This window comes from Idiotropiscis lumnitzeri, chromosome 5 (genome assembly GCF_059441095.1).
Source record: "Idiotropiscis lumnitzeri isolate Australia: NSW breed Sydney's pygmy pipehorse chromosome 5, RoL_Ilum_1.0, whole genome shotgun sequence".
NCBI lineage: Eukaryota > Metazoa > Chordata > Actinopteri > Syngnathiformes > Syngnathidae > Idiotropiscis > Idiotropiscis lumnitzeri.
This window is the reverse complement of record NC_142395.1, coordinates 27,923,892-27,948,792: the sequence shown is the minus strand read 5'-3', so window position 1 is coordinate 27,948,792 and position 24,901 is coordinate 27,923,892. Positions and strand designations below refer to the sequence as shown.

The following is a 24,901-nucleotide window of genomic DNA, read 5'->3' as shown; positions in this document are numbered from 1 at the left end:
ATGGAGTGTCAGTTATTCAACAGCATTTTATGAGTTGCCAATTTCTGAAAATGTGCCTTTGAGCAAGCCGTTGCCAGAGTGTGACGTTGTGTGGCAAATTCATTACCACTAATCCCGCTACCGCACACCAGGGTCTGTACCTCTTGACTTAGCAGCTAGGTTGGGCAATGATCAACCACATTCAAGTGACCGCCGGAACGACTGAACCACTATGTGAAGTGGTTGGCAACTACCAAACAACCGAGGGAAGACGCCAGTCCCTGCCATCTTTGCACAAGATGTGCCTCAATCCAGAGACGGCATACTTGGGAGGTTGCATTTGAAGGCAAATGATGTTCCATATCAAAGCTTCCACAAATCCTACGGATTCTCCATCTTTCATTTTTTCTAGGATGCAAATCTGGAGAACATCTCCCACGCTAGATCCTCCCATTTAACAAGAAATGACAAAGCTTTTAGAGGTGTGTAGGCCAGGTCCTCCAAAAGGGCGGTGCTCATGAATTGGGTCACAGCAAATGACATATAAGACTCCTTCATCTGTTGTGTTCATCCAGAACTTCATTTAATATTTTCCAACTCAGTCCAAACGACACTTCTCCAGAAACTTTTGGAAATGAGAATCTTAGTTTGAGTTATGTCGGTAACAGGCGTGCATAAAAATGCAGGCAGGTCATCAACTACAGATGTGGAAGAAGTCAAAAGCGCTCCAGAATTAGTGGTTCTGACATTTTCAATTCATTTCCAATATTGTGAGCCACATTTAAAAAAAAAAAAAAAAAAATCACAGCAAATTATTTTGTACCCTGAGTGTGAAATTCTGGCCAAAATAAATCAGCTCTTCTTTCCAGTGCCACCAAATATCAAAATATCAGTCGACCTCACACAGTAAACTACGTCAAGATTGAATCAAACGTAACGTGTTTTACCTGGAAGTGTCTTCTCAATCCTTTCCTGGTCAATGCTGAGCGAGTCTTTCTTTTAAGTGCGACTCGATGCTTATCCCAACGCTACCTGGACCTGTCAGTTTCTCACAATGTTTCATTCTAGCTTCCTTCCGAGAGGCAAACTTTCCCTGTAGACAGCGGTCTTACGACTCCTAAATGTTGAGTAAACCTATCATGACTTGCAAGCTGGGTTAGTGTTGCAAAAGTGAAGCGTTACGAGATCTGATGTCACAGCTTTGGTGAGAATAACAAGCAATGTGGGAGGAGGAAGCTGGGAGAGCTGGGAGAGCTGGGAGAGCTGGGGGAGCTGGGGGAGCTGTGATCCAACAATGCAGGTTGGGACAAATCTCTCCTCACACCTGTCTGCCCTTCCCTGGTTTCGATCCTCATGCTCCAGGGTGGGAGACGTTTAAAACACATTGAAACCTGCTTGCCGCAATGGAAAAAAAAAAAAATCCATGTTCCAATATTGAATTTCCAAAATTGCCTTGTCAGACCAAATCAAAAATAAAATCGATTAATTTTGCCTCTGTTTGATTATTTATTCTCGTGATAATACAAATAATGTCTGACAATTTAATTTAACAAAGATCGTCATCAGATCCAACAGAAGTCAAAGTGGGACAAAAGAATGTATTGTGAAGTAAGCCGGACTCGGTTTTTGGGAATCGGTCCAAACTAAATGACCCAATCACACGGCTACAGAGAAGAGAAGCTAAATATTAATGGGAATGTTGAAGAAGTAACCAGACTCAAAGACTCACTAACATCTGACGTGTTGATTATTAACTAATTCACAACTCAAGTTTGCCATTTGAGATGTTTCGTTTGTGAGGAATTTCGACAATTTCAAGTGGTGTCCTAGCAACAGAGAAACACCCTGACAATCTACTCATATCATCTTACATCTTATCAGAAGGTTTGTGGCTAATGTGCTCTCGTGGGATATGCAGTATACATCCAGGCACTTTGCATAAATGCAAGTTTGCGAAGGAAAGCTAGAATGTGACATGACTCAGCACAATATGAGCGCATCGACATTTAGCGACCACATCCACATTACATTGAGTGTGGTTCGCCAACTTTGCGAGTCGATTGCAAACTCTCAGGTCAATTGAGGTCGCGCCGAACCATCGTTTTCAGGAAACGTGCATTTAAAACTGCGTCAAACTTTGGCGTTCTCTCCACCGTCAAGCATGACATCATTTAAGCGAAGATATTTTTTACTCGACAAGAATCAACAAATTATAAAAAACGCTGATGCAGATAATCGGCAAAATGCCAAATATCGGCCCAGCCGATAATCGGTCGATCACTACTTATGTAATGGTGGCGGTGACACATACCAGGGGCTTGGGAGTAGTGATGGGTAAAATGAAGCTTCAAATCTGCTTCATGAACCACTTGTAGTATTTTTGGACTCCTCTTGATGGCACTCTCTGTTCAACATTGGGCTGAATTGCCATTTTTTTAAACCCTTTATTTAAAGCAACAGTGCCATCTAGAGGACTCCAAAATACAACACCTGGTTCATGAAGCAAATTTGAAGCTTCATTTACAACCACTACTTGGGAGCACCAAGAAGTACACTTAACGCAGTGCTACCTTCTTTACATTTATATCCAAAAACTGTCCAATCCGGTTGCTCAGTGTGCAGTGAGCCTAAGGCGACTCATATCCCGAATGAATTGGATGTCGTCCCAACGTATTTGTGTTCAGCCTCATAGAGTTATGGGTCATTTAGACAGAACTGGATAAACGGTCCCGCAGCTGATGAAAAATTGCCTTGCACATCAGGCCACGACTCAAACTTCATCACCAGCACCTTACACGTGTGGGCTACAAAGGAATTTAAACCCTCAAGCATGAGCATCAACTACAGCCATGTTTAATAGTCAAAACTCCAAGACCACCACTTTCTTTTTTTTTTCCAAAGCGAAAAATCAGCGGGTACTCAAGCTGGTATGATTGTTGACGTATTACATTTCACAGTTGTAGCCAACACTGTAACTTTATCTGTCTGTTTGAAAGCCGTTCCGAGTCTCGGGAAAATGGATGACAGGATGACAGACAAGCTAAGCAAGATATCCCGTATCATTCCTGAAGCGTGTTTCTTTCATCAACTCGCAACAGGCTAACACAAGCTGCAGCTCGCTACTGTTAATAGTTGAATGGGGCCCTCGTCCACGATCCAGGAGCGTACAGTACTTGCAAAAGCTTTGGAAGATTTTTAACATGATTGACAGTTGTTTCTCAGGAGGAAAGACATCTACTCATTACCGCCCAAGAAGCAGTTAAATCGTTTGGAAAATCAGTAGACATGACTGTTGAAGAATCGTAGGGGTCACTAACCTGTCGGGGGGGTCCTGTGGAGCTTTACCCCCTCCTGCATGAGGCACAGCCTTTGGACTCTTGTTGGCAGTCATGCTTGCCCGCAAACCGCCCACTCACCTAGTGGACAAAACACACGCATGTTCAGCATCGCCATCGATTTTAAAATCAACAAAAAACATAAATCATTATTAATTCATTTACTGCCATTGACGGCTAAAGACGTCAAAGATCCTTTTTTTTTTTTTTTACTCGGCTGGTAGTGAATGAGTTAAATGACAAATTAAATGGATTCTTTGCTTTAAAAATGATAAATTGACATGTTTTATCAGCTGAGACAATTTGCCAGATGCTATTTGCCAAGACTATAAAATATCCAGCATTGATGAAAGCAGAGCGCAGAGTTGATACTTTGATGGCTAAATCCCACCAGATTACAGGTACATGTTCTGTGCCGTGCGTTAATGCACTACACAGTGAGGAAAAAAAAAAAAAGTTTCTCCGCCCGCATGTTTTCCCTCAGACAAGAGGCCATAACTCATGAAAATCACATTTCCCCAAAGTACAAGTGACGCTCGACAGCACAATGAGGTCAAATGGAGATCCTTAAAGATCCGAGATGGAGGATTGGAGAGCAGCGAGTAGCATGTCATGTTTACAGGAAGTTGTTGTATGAAGAAGCCAGCCAACCAGAAGTGCGGCTGAGTCCTATAGAGACAGATGAGACGAGAGAGGGAGCATTCCTGCTGTCAGCTATTTCCTGTGACTCTGGACCATGCTGCGGGGACGGCGCATGCATCATGATTAGCTTCGTGAGAGAGACACTGCGCCGGGTTTAACTTTAATGCGTGGCAACACAAAGGCTGAAAGAAAACGGAAGACAACGGGGCTAGTGTCATGTTAAACAATGACGTGTAGGTTTTAAAATTGAAGATATGCAAGAATGCGCACAAGGCCCAGGTGATCTTTTTAGCACATGTGCCTTATAATGGATTGATTTCCTACTTCATATTAAAAAAATATATTTAAAAAAAACTCAAAAGATAATTTTTAATTATTTTTACATAAAACAAACTGGAAAGGATTCCAAGAAGCGTCATACAGATGTTTTTAATTATAGCAGCTCTCTGTCTCATACCTGGCTTTTGTTATTTAAAGTTAGAACGCTGCGTGAATGAATTGACCGCTTTATTTATTTGTTTATTTTTGAAAAGCTACAATCAGTGAGTCACAGGGGCCCAGGATGGACTTTTCAGTGTAAACAACAAGGCGTTAGCCAACTGACTTCCTGAGTTCTGATAGCATCACCCCTCGCAAAATCCCAGTGAGTAAACAGCAAACCTCTGGAATAGGAATACTGCTGCACTAGCTCGCCGTAGAGCTGCCATGTTATTGGAATCAGAACTGAAAAACTCATATTCTTACATGAGAAAGGGAATTGAAATAAAGATGACTCATTTAGTGACACAATAATCTTACTCTGATAATAAGACAAAAACAGACAAAATCAAGATTTAAAAAAAGAAAGAAATAAAAATATATATATATCATTCCGGGCTATGCGCACACCACTCATCTGATAATACGCGGCCAATACGACCACACGTGGCTGTGGAGGAGACTTGACTCACAGGAACTTTGGTGCTCTGAAATAGTGAAAGTCTGTCCATCCATCCATTTTCTGTCCTGCATATCCTCACTTTGGTTGTGCGAGGGCATGCGGGATGTTTTCAAAGTGCAACTTTTCACCAAGGCACTCGTTTAGCGACAGAAATCTAATTGCTGCCTTCAGTAGTGGAGTTACTTTTAACACCACCGCAGCGGCTGTTAGCAGTGGGGGGGGGAAACATCACATGCCTGCCTGCCGCAACTTTATTATTCTTTTTTTTTTTACAAGCTCGGAGCTGATTGGTGTGTAATATGCAAATCAACGACATTCACACTACACATAATTTACAACGAGAAATTCGGAAAAATCCCACCAGTTATCATCACAATGACCAAGCAAATTCATTTCATTTTTTTTTCTCCCTGGTCTTGTCATGCTCATGTCTCCAAGCGCTGGAAAGGCTAATGAGTTTTAGCTTCTACGGGAAAGAGGAGAACAATGAGGTCTTTATGAAACAAACAGATATTGCATAGAAGAGCCCTTTGTGTTCCAAGTGGACGTCTTTGAAAAGTCTTATCAGCTTAGCTTATGTGCGCATAGAAGAGTCCATCAGACAGACTTAATTAAGTTGAACGTCTTTCAAAAAAATGGGCCAACGCGTCCTTGACCTTGTCACGTTTGACAGATCATCTGATAGGCCGTTCACCGCCCAACATGCAAGAATGTCCTAATATTTGCTCAATCCATCAGGCCGCCGCAGCGACAACGCCGTATATCAAAGGCTGTTTTCACAGACTGGAAGAAACAAAAGCCACGGATGAAAACATATCATCAAGCGTACAAACAAACTACATGAAAGGGCACGATGACTTTTCAACAATTGAATGATGATATGATACGCCAACATTTCATTTATCAGGTTTTCTATTTTCATCTTGAAAGGCAAACAAAAGGACACGGTGGCCCGAGGCTTGAGTCTTAAAATATCTTAAATTCCCAACGCTTGTCTCCAGCTACTCAACTATTCCAGCGAATCTGGTCCTCAGTTTCTGCTAATCAGCAAGCTGCTTTTTTAAAAACCACAGAATGCCGTTATGACTGTGAACCCATTTAAAGGTAGGATCACCTTACGTTATCACATACAACAAATTTCTGGAAAGCCAGTGAGTAATTATTTGTTTAACAATTGCTCAATTTATTGTAAAAGGGGAGAATTGGCGACAAATAAATGACATTATCTCATATCTCAATGTTGTTAAAAGTGAAGAAAATGTGCTAGAAACAAGAAGTTGACGCGCATGATTTGCCCTTCGCGGGCCACATAAAATGAGGTCGCGGGCCAGATCAGGCCCCCGGGCCTTGAGTTTGATAGCTATGCCTCTAGACCAGGGGTGGGCAAACTTTTTGATTGGCGGGCCACAATGGGCTCTAAAATTTGACAATGGGGCCGTACCAGGAGCAAATGGATGGAGCGTTTTGGTCACCTCACCTCATCGGGGAAAAAATAAATTTCATTTTAAATGAAAGTGAACAAAAGCACGACAACAATATATATGTCTTTGAAAAACCACAGTATTTAGAAAATAAAACATTAACAAGGTTTATTGATTTCATTTTTTTCAAGTTCTGAAGGCCGGATTAAAACGTTTAACGGGCCGTAGTTTGCCCACACCTGCTCTAGAGGATGGTTTAAATCTCTGACAGCTTCTATAAAGTCTACATGTCAAAAAGAAAACAACCACGGTGGACGTTACTAACGGTTGCATATAATCCGACTTATATAATTACCCACGTCAAACGTACGCTTTGCCTTTTTATCTCCATTTTAGCTCTAACGGTGTAGTCATGGGGTATTTCCGTAATCGCGACAGAGGGGGGGGGGGGGGACCCTCTGAGCAACCCAGATATGAGCATGCACAGCTGTAGGCAGGCATGTGGAAAACAGGCTTTTATCCATCTGTGCTACGGGGGGGTCGTCGTCAAAGACTGTGTCATCTGACCTCGGGAAACATAGTCTTTGACTTTTCCAAGGACATGAAGTGGATAAGATGAATTTTTGTTGCTGTCTGGAAGTCTTGAGTTGAGCTGGTGTATTGAAAAAAATGACACAGACATTTTGTGGCTGACATTTCTGCACTACCAAAAAACGCAACAGCAACTGCAGATGTTCTTCAATCAAAAAGATTTATGTGGATGGCCTGCTGTGTTTACCGTAGCGACGGGTTAAATCAATTACATTTTGTGAGGCCAAGAAAGCTATTACTGAACTGAAATACCAAATCATGAGCCTAATAGCATCATTGACAGTCATTTTTAACTTACTGTCACAACATCAATAAAAATACCATCGTGCTTGCTCTAAATTTTGTTCCCCCCTCCTCTTGTGACTCCAATATTCTCAGTCATCCACTAATCCGCAAAGGTTGACATAAAAAAAAAAAAAAAAAGAAATGACTGTCAAATATGCCATTCGCCAAACAAAATAAAGAAATGAACCGAGGACTACAACACAACAGCATAACAATCCATAAATGCCATGCAAATAAATATGCAGCCTCAAGTCTGTTTAGAATGACATCAAAGCGATCTGATTGGAGGAAGCGTAAACACTTTGATGCCAAGCCATGGCTTAATCTGGCACATCAAGGCTTTTCTGTCCTTTAGATCTTCGGGTCTTGGACTTGGAAAGGTCCAATATTTTAAAAGCGTTTGTGAGGAGAAAAATAATAGCTTGCCCGAAACAAAAAAGCGTCATAAATTTGTCTAGAGTTCAAAAGGTTTTGTGTGATGACGCTCCCATAACTGCCACTGACAGTCTGTCACACACAGACGCATGATCAGGGGTGGGAGGTGGTCTCCAAGGTAGTGATGGGTCAATGAAGCTTCAAATCTGCTTCATGAAGCAGTTGTAGTATTTTTGGACTCCTGTAGATGGCACTCTCTGTTGAAAGCACACTGAATTGCCATTTTTAAACCCTTTATTTAAACCAACAGTGCCATCTAGAGGACTTAAAAAAATCCAGCAGCTGGTTCATGAAGCTAATTTGAAGCTTCATTTTCCCATCGCTAGTGTTATAGTAACACTCGTTCACAAATCGGTCAAGCTTCCGACGTAGCAGCCGCGGCTAACGTCGACTTGTTTACCGTGCTATTGCTAGCTTAGTATTGCTAGATCTGAAAATGTGTTGAAGCGGGACAGCATTCTCTGTGACTATTTATCCCAAATGTGAACTTTCATACCATGAAGAATGAGAATGAGTTTGAGAATCATAGTGAGGTTACGTTCAAATCTTCAAACCACTTTGTGGTTTAAAAACGGCCAATTCTCACTTGAAGAGAAAAATGAGAAGAACAAATATTGGAACGCAACCTCAACAATGTTTTCCCAACATGTTGAGCCTACTTATATATTTGTGCTACATTAGGATAATATTTTGCGAATGGTGCATATGTAACGATGTTTCTTTGCTTGAAAGCTGACATCGCACAAGAAGCAAAGCTGTACGGCAAAGCTCACATTTCACCAGTCATTATGGGTTCTAACCTCACCTGCGGTCAAGACCTTTGGGAAGTGACTGAAAAAAAAAATGAAATTGTGGATCCAAGCAGCTGACAGGAGTTTCCTCTGTGAGGTGGGTGGGCTTGCGTTTAAACATCTGGAAGGGAGACTTGGAGTCCAGCTCCTTGAGTTTCCGTCCAGAGGATTACCGAGGTGGTTTGGGCAACTGATTGGGATGCCTTCTTACACGGTGCTAATGCTATAACATTAACAAAATCCCTGCTTGGTTAGAGCGGCAAAGGCTAGCATTCCAGGAATCGCAGCCAGTTTCAAAACATTTCAGCACTTTCTTCCTTGACGTGCATGACACTCCCATTTTTACTTGTAGACTTTAAGGACATTACACCAATGTTCCAAACATGCTGATTTGCAAAAACTGGACACGGAATGTGGAACTGGCAAACATTTGCCATCCCTGTGAACATGAAGAGTAAGGAGCTGCCAAAAGCCATCGCCGCCATCCTACCAAACATTCCCCTCAAAAGCCACCAATGTCAAACCAGTGCTTGTGAAAAATCCACAAGATTCCAGGGAGCGTCATTTTCAGCACAAAACGTCATATTTAGCTGCCACTAGTTGCTGACACGTTTAGGTTTGGATCAACCAACAAACACATAAGGGGGGGGTGAAGATTCTTGGCGTACTAAAAAGTTAAGCGCTGTGTTGTGTCTGAAAGGCTCCTTTGCAGGTGATTACTTGACACCCCCCCCACCACGTCCTCAAAAAAGGCATTAATACAATTTGACAAATACACCGACTCAAAAACTCAACAATAAACTCTGAACAAGCAGCAGCACTTGGCTGCAGATCAGCAAGTCTGAACAGAAATGTAGACATCTTGATTAAAACAATTTCTTGTGCAATACATTATTCCAATAGATTTTGACATTTTGGGATGGACAAGTACTGTAAGTTTCCCCATTAACAAGTATTCCTAAAAGTGAATAAAAAAAATAAAAAAAACTTTTCTGTCTCGGCATTACAACTGTTTACGCTGCTGACGGACTGTTTGCCTATCATTAAATATCATGTTAGGTTTTACAATCGTAAGAAAACGCTTATTTGCAGCAAAAAGCATGCATTTTAACCTTGCCGACATTTTTGTGACATCTTTAATAAGGATAAGAAATAGGTTAGGGCCCAATACAGACCCTGGTGGAGCGCCGTAATTGATTGTATGAAGCAGAGATGGGCACGATTTTGCTGGTCCGTCCTCCGTCCGCGACCTCAACACCCTTGTTGTAGTATTTTTGGACTCCCCTAGATGGCGCTCTCTGTTCAACATTGGGCTGAGAGCACACTGAATTGCTATTTTTTTTAAACCCTTTATTTAAACCAACAGTGCCATCTAGGGGACTCAACTATGCAAAAACTGGTTCATGAAGCAAATTTGAAGCTTCATTTTCTCATCACTACCCTTCCGTCATCGTTCCCCCGTCCTTAGTCATAAAATAATCATCCTGCGTACATGTCATTTTAAAGCGCTTCCGTCCTTGCATTTCAACAGTCCGTCGAAAGAAAAAATTACCGTCCGTGCATGACAAGAGGCTTCCCGCTGCATTTGACCCAGTTAGGGACGATTACAGGGACGGACGAAAACCCACTTGCATCTTTCTTTGTGGAGTCCATCCTTTTCAAAAAAAACTTCTCCGTCCCAAAAATGGGTGTCCGTCCTATTATCCAAAGTGTCAATGTAGATCTGCACTAAAAACCTCATCCATTTTCACATCAATAGCTGCAAAAGTCCATGCATGCTACTTTTAATTTTGAGTAAAAAATATGTTTTGCATGATTTACAGGTATTGTATGCTTAGCTGGGGCACACACGCCTCAGCCTTGGAAAGAGATCTTTTATTGTGATTTTGAATGAACAAAAGTCCCTTTGAGGGAAAAGGGACAAGGCCAAATTCTCTCTTGAATTAATGAAAAGGGACCAGCAAAGACGCTCCTCAATAGATTTTGTTGTTAGTCCTGCCTAGGGACACGGGACAGTGTCTTATATGCTCCATAAAGAAAATTAATTATATATCACGTCACTGGACTGAACTCACGATAATGGCAACACTATCCCATGCAGCTGCTACTTTCTTTTAAATTTAAAGGATTACATAATACTACAGCGCTCATTTAAACACAAACATGGTGTTGCACCCCAATTCTGCTGTATCTGCACCATACAATGACTATTAAGGCTTTCTATTTCAGTTTACACGGATTGCAAAGACATGAAACATATATAATACTATACACAGCTTATTTCCTGGACAGTGGAATTGAAAAGAAAAGACCAACATTCCTAAAAGGAGGCAATTTTATGTCATATTGTTTCAGGCATGGTGTCTCACTGTAAACATGTTTTTCTGAAACTTAGCCAGAGCAAATAAAGATGAGTTCAAAATTCATTGAATCAGTGAGTCTCTTGGCCAGATTTACTGATTATGTCCCTGTAATTAAATAATGATTTTATATAAATGTATTGAACATAAAAGCTGAATAAAAAATTACTTATTTATTGAACAAATATTTTTGAAAGACTGTAAGAAGTATTGTACTTTACTTAAACATTAAATCCAGCTAATAAAGGAATTAAAAATGGACTTCTCTGGTTTAAAAAAAAACCCTGAAGATTTAAACAGGTTCTATGCACAGGTTCACACTTTATTCTCTTATGCGTGACAGTTTTTCACATTTTAAATATAATTTAGATTTTATTTCTATTTCAGTGATTCTTTCAGTCATCGTGTACTAATAGTGGTGCCCTCGCTAAACTTTTAGGGAAAATGTCGTGTACAACATTTAAACTGCACAAATATTCTATGTAATATCACAATACATTAAGAACAAAGAAAATGACTTGTTTGTTACTCTGTACTGTATCACAGGATATGCACTGCATTTCAAAGAAAATAAGCAGATTCCACTTCCACAAATAACTGTGATTTACTTGAGATAAAACATTGGGCTGCACTCCATTTTCTCTTGCAAGAAGGTTTGGAGGAAAACAAACATGACCATTTCCCAGGATCTAAATTCTCCCCCCAAAAATGACAAACTGTCTCTTCAGTCAGAGATCTTTTTTTTTAGGTTTGATTTTTTTATCATTATTATTATTATTATTTATTTTTATTATTCAGGGCTTACCTTTTTGGGGGACTTTAAGAAAAAAACAAACAATTTAATACATCCTTATTTATGTAGCTACTGCCTCTACTTTTAACTTCCTTGATGATAACTCATTCCACTCACAATGTCTACAGACATAAACAAAGCAGCCAGATGCAATGTTTAGTCGCCATTTAGCTTCACTTCGTCGTTAAACATGACTATGACCAAATATGGTCACGTGGAGACCACATTTTCAAAACGCACCTTGAAACTTTTTCGCTACACTTCACTTAAAATGTTGCTAGATTTCGTTGCAGCTAAAACGTGATTTTAGCTAACGAGCAACCTCGCGGCTCGTTTTGAACTTCGACTTCAGAGCGTGTTGTGTTCTGTTTTGTATTTGTTTGTTTGTTGCTGTTTTACCTCCGAGTGGTTCCTCGAGCGCATGACGGCTGACATTTTGAGATGTTAGTCCATTCAAGTTCGTCGGATACCTGTCCTTCGTAATAATGTCCCACTCATATCTTTGCAAGTAAAACTGACCGGGAGAAGAAAAAAAAAAAAAAAGGAGTGAAGAATGAAGCTCTCCAGCCTCCTCTTTGGAAGGCTGGACTTGTTGCCATGGAAACGGGTTGTTTGCCCCCACTTTTGTCGAGATTTGGCCCCGGCGTCTTCCTCCTCCTCTTCCTCCTGCAGGCATTCACACACGCTCTCTCGCCTTGTTTATTGTCACGGTGGAGGAATGGCAGATTTCCGATGAATATTCACGAATTGCACGTTACGTGCAAAAGCAGGCAGCAAAAAAATGTCTTCCCCCACGTCCACTCACAAAGAAGTCTTTCAGAAACATTTGAAGGCAGTTGAATTCATCTGCGTAAACTGATAAATTGAACACCTTCAAGTTGTGAATTGAGACAGTTGTTTACTTAAAAAAAAAACAAAAAAAAACAATGGAAAGCCTTTTGAGCAAACATTTTGATTGGCGGGCCACAATGGGTTCTAAAATTTAACAGAGGGATCACATGGATGGAGTGTTTTGGTAACCTCACATCATCGAAGAAAAAAAAATACATTTGATTTTAAATGAAAGTGAGCAAAAAGCATTACAACAATATATATGTCTTTGAAAAAAACTACAGTATTTAGAAAATAAAACATTAACAAGGTTTATTAAATTTTTTTTTTTTTCAAGTTCGGCGGGCCGGATTAAAACGTTTAACGGGCCGCATGTTGCCCCGGGGCCGTAGTTTGCCCATGCCTGATCTATGCAATATCCTTCCTGTCCATCTTAAAGTCCAAGTACTGTTTAGTACGTTCTTTGTCCTCACTTAAGACAATTTAGGGGATGGACAGTGTCTTACTGGTATTTTTTTTCCCGCTACTGGTTCACTTTTGAGCCAATTAATACATAAACCTTATTAGTAAAGTACTGTGCTGCAATTTTTATCTACTATTTTTTGTGAAGCTTTTAACAGGTATCTACTTGAATAATATCTTATAATTAATGTAAAATCACCAATTATGAAGCGTATTTTAAATCAAAAACTGTTCAAATAGAAGTACATGACAGCACTATGGCGACGTTTTCACGCCGCAATATGAAAAGTTCCTGTTGAGAACACACAAGAGCGTCTTGTCGTCATTCTGATTTGCATGGTCTGTCGCGGTGCTGCTCATCCATAAAAGTAGCGTCACTCAGCCTCTTGGGGAGTTTTTTTTTTTATCATCTGACAGAGTTGTCGGTGGGCAACAGAGGAAGTCACAAAACGCAGACAGTGTGTAAGATCAAGTCAGCAGGAAGCCTCGCAACTTGGTCTTGTAACGATTGTCCTTCCTGAGACCTCGGAATGTGCGCACACAAAAGACGGACGGCGAGGCCGCTGTGGGAAGCAGTTTGAGCATTTCTTCCTTATCGTTGATAGCCAGCCGAAGATTCACGTACTAGTACATTCTTTGTCCTCACCAGTGAGACATTTCACCAGACTCATACAGCTAATGTCTTATAAGTAACATTTTGTCCAATACTTTTGCCATGTTTTAGCTACTAGTACGCAAATAAACATTACTAGTACTATACTACCCCACATTAGTAGTACTACTCAATGGTGGCCTTCTCTGCCGGCCTAACATAATCAAGAAATCGAGATCATATTCTTCACGTTGATGTCATATTTTATCCTAGCGTTGAATTTTTAGGTGAGAGTTTTTGTCCAATCAGAATTCCGCTAGCTCGTGTTGCCAGGCAGATTTCAGAATGCTAGAAGCACCTTCAGATACAATCGCGCAGGCATCAGTTCTGTCTCTACGGCGCTTTTACAGTTGAGAGACAGTTGCGATAGCCAATTAGATGACAAATTGATGACAGTAAGGCCTTTTTGCAGGTCTTACGTTGAAGGTGATGAAAGCGTCTTGTGAGCGCTATGCAGAATCAACACACCCGAAAGTCGTAACTGGCGACCGTTCGAAAATCTAAAATATATTCTTGCTTATTTTAAACCACAATGGCCGACGGAGGGAAGAGTAAAATGTAATTGCAGATACGCTTGCGAGGCCATTTTCACGACGGACCTTTCAAGAGAAGCGAGGTCGTCCAACACTTGCTCAGTACTGTGTAAGTGTCTTTCTGTATATTATTTGTCCAGCCGTGGTGTCATAAATGATGGTAATATGAGGGGGATTGATTCAATTTGGACTTCACTGAAGGCCCAGGTGTGAAATGCATGGCCCGCCACTGGCTTTTAGTATGGCAAAGTTGTTATCTGCGCTGAAATGTCATACTGTACTGGAAGGAAGACAGTAGTGGAGAATATGTTACTAGTAAGATACAGTTATTCTACCAGTGGATTGAGAATAAATAGCATTCTTGTACATGGACCTTAAGACAGCGTTCAACGATATCACAAAAACTGAAAAACCTATCTGGTTTAGGTTAATGTACTAGTATGCTCACTAGTAGGACAACTTTATCGTACTAGTTGAACAAGTACACGTGATATGATAAACAAATAAAAATAATAATAATAATATTAATATTAATAATAATAATAATAATAAGTATAATAATGCTAGATGGTGTTAGCCACATGTTCACCCCAGTCCTCATTTGAACTTAAACGTTCTGTGAATCATGCTCGGATTCCTTCGCACGACGTCCCTCGGGAGGATAAAACAGGAGCATCCCCTAATCAAATCCAAGCAAAACTCTTCACGTCAACACGCGGAGCTGCGCACATTTAAAGACTTAACATGCTTGATTTCCAAAGTGAGTCAAGTTAACAGGCAATGCTTGCACACCTGCTCAAGCCTCCATCGCGTTTATTATGTCAAATAAAACCGCTGAGCTCTACATGTGTTTGCTTAGGATTCAGCACCAAGCCAAAATCCTCAAACATCTAAAGGGGATTATTCCACACAGCTTTGGGGCTTTTGCCACCTACTCTCCAAAAATTCATCTCAGATTCTCTCAAAAAGGTGGAAATATTGACCGCAATGTCCAAGATGATTTTCTCAGACGTCATAAATGCTGATCATAAATCACACTGACAGACAAGTTTACAATTGTAACGCAGAAATTAGATTTTGAATCAAATATGTTTATGGCTTCACATGTCTCTCATAATCACAAATGAGCTAATCAAAGCAATCATTTGCATCACTGCCACTTACAAACAGTTAACAATATAGTGCTGAACTCATCTTTTGACAAGATAGCGGTGTCCTGCATCAAACAGAGAAATGTTTTGAACTCTCATCTAGACAAATGAAGGAACCAAAGAATTAGCAACACCTCTCAGATGGAGCATTTCATGACCATCACACATTGAGTCACACACCCAAAATGCATGAGCCTGGAATTTACAATGACATTATAACAGAAAGACAGAAAAGAAACAATGGAAGAAAAAAAGACTGAAAAAGAAAAAGACAGATAGATAGTAGACAAATAGCGCCTTATGCTTTATATGTAGGCCAACAATTTGTCTCTTCTTTATCAGTATAGTTTTGCTACAATGGTAACATGAAGTCATACTAGAGTGCAGAAATGACATACACTAGTGAAAAAAACACGACTACTAGTACGCTGAATTGTCTTACTAATGACTAGTACAGAGAGCCTATTAGAACATGCACCTTAAACTGGAAATCAAGGATATAAAGCTTTCAATACTTCCATTTACTGACGATTGCGCTTAAATGTCCACAAACTGAATCCACCATGTCAACAAATGCAATGCAACTTGTTGAGACACAAGGATTGTAACGCTTGGAAAGAAAAGAAAAAAAGTCGCAAGTATGCATTTATTTAAGCACGAGTGGTTTGGGTTGAGCCATTTCATAGACTGAAGCGCCCCCTGTAGGCGAATCGTTGTAAATGCAAGCCTGGACTGGAAGTTTTTCCTAAGCGTTAAATGTGACATTTCGCGATGGGAAGACAAATACATTGTCGGCGTCAACAGTATTATAAACTATGTAACTTTAGTCGTTTCAGTCATGAAAAATATGGAGCAAATGGAGACATCCGAATCTTCTGTTGTCGAACACGCAATCACGGATGGCGAACAAAGTGGAGAAAAAGTGTCAACTTTTTCCGGTTGATGTTGACATTTACAGCATCAAGTAAAGAAATGATCGAGCCCCTACCTGCTTGTTTGCGTGATTGACTTGTTTACTCAGTGATCCATTCTCCCGGACACTGTCGCTCTTCTTCGCGTGTGCAGCCTTTTTTTCCTCCTGTGGAAAAAAAAAATCGTCTCCTCCGTGGAACTGCAAAGAAGACGCGAAAGAAAAAAAATGAAATAGACAGGAAACGGTGACGCAACGTTGTGTGGATCACTTCTCTGGATGAAAAGATGCGAATGGTGATTACATATTTGCTCAAGGATCCGCTAATTAAATGTGCCGCGCGAGTCCAGCGGAATGAAACAAGCTTTTGATTTGAGCTTTTTCCCAATAGTTGACTTTTTTCTTCTTCTTTGCATTAGTTTAACATGCAGCCCAGAGATGATGAAGCGTGTCGCGCAAGTTCAGCAAACACCGCGCGATTCATTTTGGTTCTGCATTGTTGACTTAACTTTAAAACTTTTACTCCTATAACCATCTTATAACTAGACGACATTCAGATAATATTCTGGCGCATATGCATAAGTCAATATATGCATATGTAGCCCGGGAACTGAAAGAAATTCAAGAGTGGTTTTCTTGGAAGTCGAAGTGGCAACGTGACAGAGTGAACAGTGTCATTATTCATCCAATTTAGTCTCACTACTGAGTGTGTTTGTCACATAGGACCATGACAAAAATAATCTTGAAAATTTGGACAAAATATGTGCACTAATATACAATATTTTATTTTGGTTTTTTTTTCAATGCATGTGTAAAAAAATTACTATCAAACAAAGGGTTTGAAGTGAACAACAAAATAACCACTGTCATTTATTTTCCAGTGCAAACAGCACACTTGCATAAAAACTTCCATTCAAGGACGGCACAAAACTGCTGTACAAGAAAGCAACGTGAAGATCAATGATGGCCCATTTTACACTAACAAGCTCAGTTTTTGTTTTGTTTTTTAAATCAGGGAACTGAATTTAGTTATCATTTTTATTATCTATTCATTTTGGAAAAATTAGGAAATAAGTGACGACTTGAAAAACGCCTACTTTTAATGAGGATTGTGGCCACGCCCCCCTCCGCTTTCTCCATGTTTCACTCGCAGTCATTGAAGGGACCGATTACAAACTCTCCATTGGAAATCATTGTACTTTCATTACTTATAACACACTGTTTCGTTGCTGATCACGGTGAGAATGTGAACGTCATAAAGCACCAGTCGAGATATTTACAGAGCCTGAATTGGGAATGAGTTCATTGGGGTGACGATTGACCCCAGTTTTTCGACTGTAGGCGACGTAACTACAACACACCTTATTTTTTTTGGATACTTGTACAAGATTTGCATTTAAAATTAGAAAATTAAATGCACTTCTAGCCCTTGCTTTAAATAAGGATGTTTTTTCACAACATTTTCCAATTTGATTTATTCCTTCTGTAGCGGAAGCTACTGAATGCTGGAATTTCCCTCCGGATTAAAAAGGCAAAACTCTTCACAGAGCAAAGCTTGCTCTTTTGTGCACTCTAACAATGGATGTTAAATTACCATTTCCCCTCTTCTATTCAAAAGGTCATAACAATAAATCCAGATTGACACTTTTAAGGATTAAAGCCATTTTCTAATCTAATCCAAGCAACTGCACATTTATGGCTCAAAAGCAATTGGCGAGCGGAAAAAAGCGGCACGCATCCCAACGAAGAGGATTGCCGGTGCATTCTGATGAGCTGTTTGTTGTTACAAGGTGCCGGATGAACTTTAATGCACCGCGTTCTGCTCAGATTGAAGCCAAATGCAGCAAAAAAAATGTGTGTGTGTGTGTGGGGGGGGGGGGGGGGGTGATAAAACAGTGTTTCACAGTGCAGGAAGTCTGATGACCAAAAACACACCAGCCAAAGCAAATCGAGGGCTTTTCAAGGCAAACAAATGGAATATTCTTGGCCAAGCGAGTCACCTGACCTCAACCCAAATGAGTCCCACAAAATTGCAGTCGAGGCCTGGCGCGGCAGCCGAAGGGAGGCCACGCAGCAGTTGGTGACGTCCATTGGGGTTCGACTTAAAAAAAAAAAAAAATCACTGGTTTGACAAAGTAGACGGTGGAAATGAAACGTGGCTTTAAATCTTAAAACACAACGAAGAGGACATGGGGGGAGAGTTGAGTGAAGACAAAGTCTCCGCTTCAATCACAATCACATCATTTTGTTTCCAATCTGATGTGGTGGATAGGAAAACTCTCAAAATAGCAAACGCGTGTCGGTTACAGATCACCAACAGATGTGACGGTTTGCATTTCACTTTGTGTACAAACTGCACCTGGAGGGAAAGTTTGTCGCCGTTTGGGGGCACGATTCACAAAATGGCGACGGCACAGTTGCAAGAATCACAGATATCCACATCCATTTATTTCAAAGTTAAAAGGTAGCACACACGTACAACGCTTAAGAACAATTTCAGAGGCATCCCAAAAGCAGTTATTACGATAACTCTAGCGTGTCGCTCCAGTGGAGGGTGTCCAACTAGACATGTTATTTCGGACCGTGATAAAAGGAAGGCAAGTGAAAGGAATTGGAATGTTTATACATCTCGCCATCTCTGTCATTACGTTCACATTTGGCATCACTGGTTAACTTCCTTTCCCAATGTGGAATCCATCAGGTGGATGTCAGTCGCATAGTTTATATAAAAAAAAAAATAAAAAAAATCAATGTCACTATACAAGACGCGCAGACAAATAGCACAAAATCACCCAAATCAGCAACTAAGATCAGTCAAATATATTAAATAAGCGATTCCAAAATTCGCTATCAAAAAGCCTACATAAGACGCCGTCAGCCTGTGCATCTCGTTTTCCGAGAACCAGTTTAGTGCGTAAAATACACGAGGGTGGGTGACCCAGCTTTGATCCAATGTGGCGCTGGTCCAGCTGATATAACAAATCATTGTCCTGTGAGGATTTTATCCGGCATTTATTAGTCACATTTTCATAATCTACTCCTCGGAGACGTATTTGTGCACGAGTTCGGACGTATCATTGAACGCAGTGCAACAACAGTAACACGAAAGAAAAAAAATAAGAAAAAATCTACGTAATCTCTTGTGCTGTCCCTTTTGATCTACTTTGTACTTCATCTCGACACTTACGGCGATACAAACCACAAAATGAGAAACGGGAAGAGATACAAGTCACAGACTCTGTCACAGTGTGTTGTTGTTTTTTTTTGTTTTTTTATCTCCTCTCCACCTTTAACTGAGGACGACATGGCGGTCGAAGACAGACTTTCTCTGTTCCTGAACCTGCCTCCTCCAGCGCTGCTGGGCGTGCTCAACTTTGTTCAGCATGTTGGGTCGCGAGTGGGAGCGAGACAGGACGTTGTGAGCGTTGGCAAAAGGTTGCTGGTCCTGAAAACACAGACCATTACTTAGTTATTCCAATACGACAACAATATAGAAATTTTCTGAAAATGCTGCACTACAATCAATATAGAAAGTTTACACACCCCTGTTGAAATACAAGAACTGCAGAACAGTTCCAAATTATTAGCCTAACAGCATACCGTAATTATTTTAGCCAAACAGCATAATCGCCTACTAATTCGGAACACTTTCAAAGGACATTGAAAGCACTTTTGCAAAAAAGGAAGCCGCGGTCAAAGATTACATGAGTTGATGTTTATTGTCAGCATTTTTTCCATCAACTGAATTTTCCGCAGTGCTAATTTGCAAGCTTGTTGAGAGCCAAAAACTCTGCAGAGGACAGTTTGTATTCCCTGGAAGCGTTTCAGTATTCTTCTTAGCACTTTTGGTTTTTCCAATAATGGAAATAATGGAGACTTGAAAAGTTACACAAGCATAAAGAGCACATAATTACAGTTATAACGCGAAAAATATAATCAAGTATAATGTGAGGCATTGTGTAGAAAAAAAAAAGTCATCCTAATATGATCTCCACAAGGGACAACTAAAAATGTTAGTTGGAGAGATGCGAGTCTGGTACAGAATCCTGTCGAGATGCCCTTGAGCAGGTTTCAAATGTCATGATGATGTTCACGCTCTCTTTTTCATTCTGTTTGGCTTCCACATTTTTCCCACAAATTCTTGGTTACTTCCCACGAGGTAACACATTCAAACCGTACACTGATCACCGATGTTACCATATTCCAATACATTTTTGTTCTTTGTTACAGACTTCTGCCAAATAAAATAAGACAAAAAAGCTCCTCCTCTTTGAGCAAGGAGTTCAGAATTCGGCACGTAACCACACCGCGTCGGGTTCGATTCCCCTGGGCAGCATCGGTTTATGTGCTGGGGAGTGAATAAACAGCGGAGGCGTGTATAAAACTGCAGGGCTTATTTAAATGAATAGTTACAGATACGTTGGATTTACAAGTTTAATTTGCTGCATGACCGCAGTTGTAACTCAAAGTGAAATGAATGAAAATGATATTATCCTTTCTAGTACAAACATTCCCCCCCACACACACACTAAAGGAAAAACTGCTAAATGTTTTTCAATAACAAACAAAACACTGTACTGTAGTGTACTTTAGAAAACCTTACAGGAATACAGTAATAATTAAATATAAAGAATTAAATAGTTTGATTTCATAGATCTATTTAATGGGCGTTGTGTGGCATGAGTGTGTGTGTTTGCCAGCAGGGGGCAGTGTAGACATGCTACACGTATGTGATGATTAAACACAGAAGAAGACTGTAACATAATAATACTGTTTTTCACAGAGGACAACCAATATATGCCTGTGATTATTCTTAAATTGTCTGTTGGACATTGCTGCTTCTATTTGCGTTCTTATGAGTTATTATGAGTACTGCAGATAAGCAGAATCTGTATTTAAAATAGCCAATCCTTATAAGTGTGGTCAAAACCAGATGTGGTATTTTTGGACTCCTGTAGCTGGCACTCTCTGTACAATGCACAATGAATTGCCATTTTTTAAACTGTTTATTTAAACCAACAGTGCCATCTACAGGACTCAAAAATACAACAGCTGGTTCATGAAGCACATTTGAAGCTTCATTTTCCCATCACTAGAGCAACAAACTCCAACATTGTGCCGCCGTGAAACCCAATAGCCAATTAGGAAGCGACCTAAAGCTCACATAGTTGCCGTGCACAAATCGAGGAGGAACTAGTTGTGCTAAATGAATGTGTTGACATTTCTGCCAAGTCATTCATCCAGCCAATAAAGTAGTGTAGTGGCAGAATGTTTGACACAACTCATGTATTGGATTTCATTCGATTGTGCAAGTGTAGCGAATGTAATTTCCCGTGCTGGTACCGAGACATGCCTGCATTGACCAGCTCCCTCGAAATAATGAATGTGCTATGATGAGAAGACGACTTGAGCACTCAGCAAGTGTGCATGTGATTGGGTCCTCAAATGGATCCTCTCCCACACATCACTTCTTATGCAGCCACAGAGAATTAGTACAAAAGAACACATTACTCATTCCCACTCATAACTTCCTGCTACCTCTTATTGAAAAAGCTACTTTAAGTTTTTTTTTTTTCTTCTGGATTTTACATCTCTATTTACATTGCAGTATTTCAGATCAGCAATCTTAGCTTATACACACACAAGTCCTCACAGTTAGATGTTAGTTCAGTCAATATGTAAATCCGAAAAAGATCAGAGAGATATTAACAGCTGTATAATAATCACACGAGACACGGCGAGTACTTGTTAACACACTGTTTAGTCATTCCCCGGAAGTCCCATCCACACCCCACTTCAATACAAAGCATTATGGGACATGTAGTCCTAAATACCTATTACTACAACAGCCACTGTGTGGGGAGGTTCATGATGAGCCAAATTTCTTCGTGTGCATGAGTTTTTGATGAGGTGATATGATTACATACCCCGACATCATCGTCGCTTTGAATAAGCTGTGAGTGACCAAAAAGACGTCTTTTCAAAATGGGCTCCAGGAGCGTCAGGTAGACCATGTAGAGAAGCAGCAGGCCCAAAATTGACAAGTAGATTATGATGGTGACCTTAGGTGGGGGAAATAGAACGGATTAGAAGAGTTGCAAAGGGCAAAAAAAATAAATAAAAATAAATCACCATACACGTCCCATGGTCCATTCTAAGTACTTTCCATTGCAATGAAAGTAAAAGGAATGAAGTAAAAATTTGGATATTTACTGGATAAACAATAGCAATGGTCAACAGCAAATTTTAAATCAGAAATGACTTCACGTGTCCCCCATTAGCAAAAATATATATATTTTTTCCAACACAACAAATCTTGGAGATGTTAATTTTATTTTAATTATTTTTTTGGTTTTTAAGCTTGAGCTATAAAAGCTTGCACAATACAGATTTTACCATGCGTTGTAATTTATAGCTATGACGTTTGGCAAAAAATAAAATGAAAAATACACCAGTTCCTAAACCTAACCCTAAATTCATATACATTACTCAATATATTACGTATTATTATTTGTATTATTTTTCTTCTTATTAATATCATGACGGCTGAGATGGGCTCCAGAACGACCGCAACCCTCGTGGGGATAAAAGGGTGGAAAAATGGATAGTTCGAGGATTTTATTCTTATTTTTATTATACTTTTTTAATATTATTATTATTACCACTGTTATTATCATGATAACCTGATGGGCTCAAGGAAAAACAAGGGCAGATTCTGAATAGTGCAAAAAAATAAATAAATTCCTGAAATAAATAATGGCGGTGGAAAATTCACGTTAGTATTTCTCATAGTATACAAACCAGCAGAAAATTACTTTTTGGGCTTAAAACTCATACAGTAATGCAAAGGGTGTACGACTTACCTTAATAGTGCCAGAACTTCTCTCCTCATATTTACACTCGCAACGTAAACAGTAAGCCTCCACGTCTTTTCCATCCACCGGCATTGGTTCCACTACATGCAGACAGTTACTGGAAAAGGGAAAACACATTCAAAGACATTCACACCAGAAAAAACATTCAACCTGAGTGGGAAAACTACTGAGCATACCAGTCTTTAAGGGACACGTTCTGCTTGTAGATCTGTCCTTCGATTTCTCTGTATGGTGGACAGATGCATTTGCAACGGATGTCTTCGGAATTCTGTAAGAAACATTATATCATATTATTTGTAAATATATATATTTTTTTATCATTATGCTAACTTATTTGACATTCTACTGTTTTCGAATTTCTATATTGACTTATAAGATTCACAAAATTCAAGACATGGGAGGAATTAATTTGCAAACTCCAAAAATTCTCTCGCATGAAACACATAAAACACACTCGCGATACAGTGTGCAGAACTGTGTAAGGGGAAACATCGTACTAGTATGTCAAGGATACCAAACCAATGCTCCAGCGGATTTCCAGAGCACTAGTAGGACAACTTTGGCATACTACAAGGACAACTACACGTTTAGGAAGGCAAAACTGCTCACCAATTGACAACTGCGTGTTAATACTGACAACATTCTCCTTGTTAGCTTCACGAGAAGTTCTGTACCACCCAGATTTAAACTATTGCAAAGTTTTGCCTATTACTAACGTAGTTATACTACTAGAGTGTCAAAGTATGGCCCAGCCGTTTTACTAGTGCGCATGGACCCAAAACGTGAGATCAGGAATAGGAAAAAAAATGCTGAAAAACTATTTTCCACTGTCACCAAAACTGTTACAAACTGTAAATGGCGGATTTTACTAGATGGCTGACATTTGATATTATTTATCTGACACAAACACATCCAGCATATGAGTTGTGCTACATCAATAAAACATTCGTGATTAAAATCGACATCATGTTTTCCCATGTCCCAGCTAGCGTTAGTCTTACCTTCGCTGTCACTTCGCTAAAAAGCAAAACACACAAAACGACAAAAGTCCGAAGAAGAAACACGGCGTTCATTTTAAAAGCGTGTATAGTGCACAAAGAAGGAGGTAAACGGCTTGCAAGCAGCTCGCAGGTAAAATTGTTGCGTTTTATCGAGTGGGTAGGTTAGCCATGATGCTAGCACACAGCAAGATAAACAGCCTCGCAGCAGCTGACCTGGAGCTTCCGGAACATGGCGACCAATTTCCGCACATAGTGCGAAAATCTTGACTGACGGTGAAGAATCGGCATTTTGTTTTATTTTATTTTTTAACAAGGAAATTATTTTCACAATTATAACAGAATAAGCAGGAATATATTCAGATAAATTGACTTCATAATTATTATTTCTTATTCAATTGTGTGTACACAGACGATTAAAGGTGAAGATTCAAGATTATTTGGTTACAGAAACGATCTTATCAAATGATTCGCTGTCAAAAGTAAAGGATCAGCTTGTCATATTTTGGTCAACGAAATCTCTCAAATTCGATGCTATTGTAACGTCGCTGGGAGGCTGAGACTCCCAGCATGCTTTGCGCGACGTGGCTGGGTTCTGTGTGGAAACGCGTGTTTTCTTTTGGCTTTATTTATTTGATCCTTGTTTGGTTGTTTGTTGTTGCCAGTATCTTTTATTTATTTGATACCGGGTGATATTCGTGGGGTTTTAATGTTAATGATCGCTCTCTCTCTCTCTCTCTCTCTCTCTCTCTCTCCCCCCCTTAGGCACGACAGTGTTTTTTTTATTAGTTTTTTTTTTTTTTTGTTACAGCTCTCCTGTGATGTGCTATGTTTGACATATGTAAACTGCTTGTTCAAAGTAGTTACTTTATAAAATGAAATAAATGATACCCATGACTAAGTAGGCCTACAACCTT

The 24,901-nt window shown here is 39.9% G+C and overlaps 2 protein-coding genes across 3 annotated transcripts in view; both read right to left on the bottom strand.

Annotated features, from left to right (window-relative positions):
• Nucleotides 1-16,320, bottom strand: part of dennd2b (DENN domain containing 2B) — a 41,424-nt gene extending 25,104 nt beyond the window's left edge. The window contains exons 1-2 of one of the 2 annotated variants that reach the window (XM_088296471.1): nucleotides 16,190-16,320; nucleotides 3,297-3,395 (exon numbers count right to left, since the gene is read on the bottom strand). In XM_088296471.1, the coding sequence (XP_088152597.1) occupies nucleotides 3,297-3,370 (74 nt within the window). In that variant the 5' untranslated portion in view covers nucleotides 3,371-3,395; nucleotides 16,190-16,320. Of the gene's footprint in view, nucleotides 1-3,296; nucleotides 3,396-11,971; nucleotides 12,194-16,189 lie in introns of those variants that run through there. The other variant, XM_088296470.1, reaches the window with a different exon arrangement.
• A 2,208-nt stretch (nucleotides 16,321-18,528) lies between these two features.
• On the bottom strand, nucleotides 18,529-24,241 carry tmem9b (TMEM9 domain family, member B). The gene is made up of 5 exons (XM_088297220.1): nucleotides 23,988-24,241; nucleotides 23,163-23,254; nucleotides 22,975-23,083; nucleotides 22,039-22,173; nucleotides 18,529-19,556 (listed from the first exon to the last, which is right to left on the bottom strand). Exons 1-5 carry the CDS (start codon nucleotides 24,057-24,059, stop codon nucleotides 19,401-19,403), a joined length of 564 nt encoding a protein of 187 aa, XP_088153346.1. The 5' UTR covers nucleotides 24,060-24,241; the 3' UTR covers nucleotides 18,529-19,400.
• Between the last annotated feature and the right edge of the window lie 660 nt (nucleotides 24,242-24,901).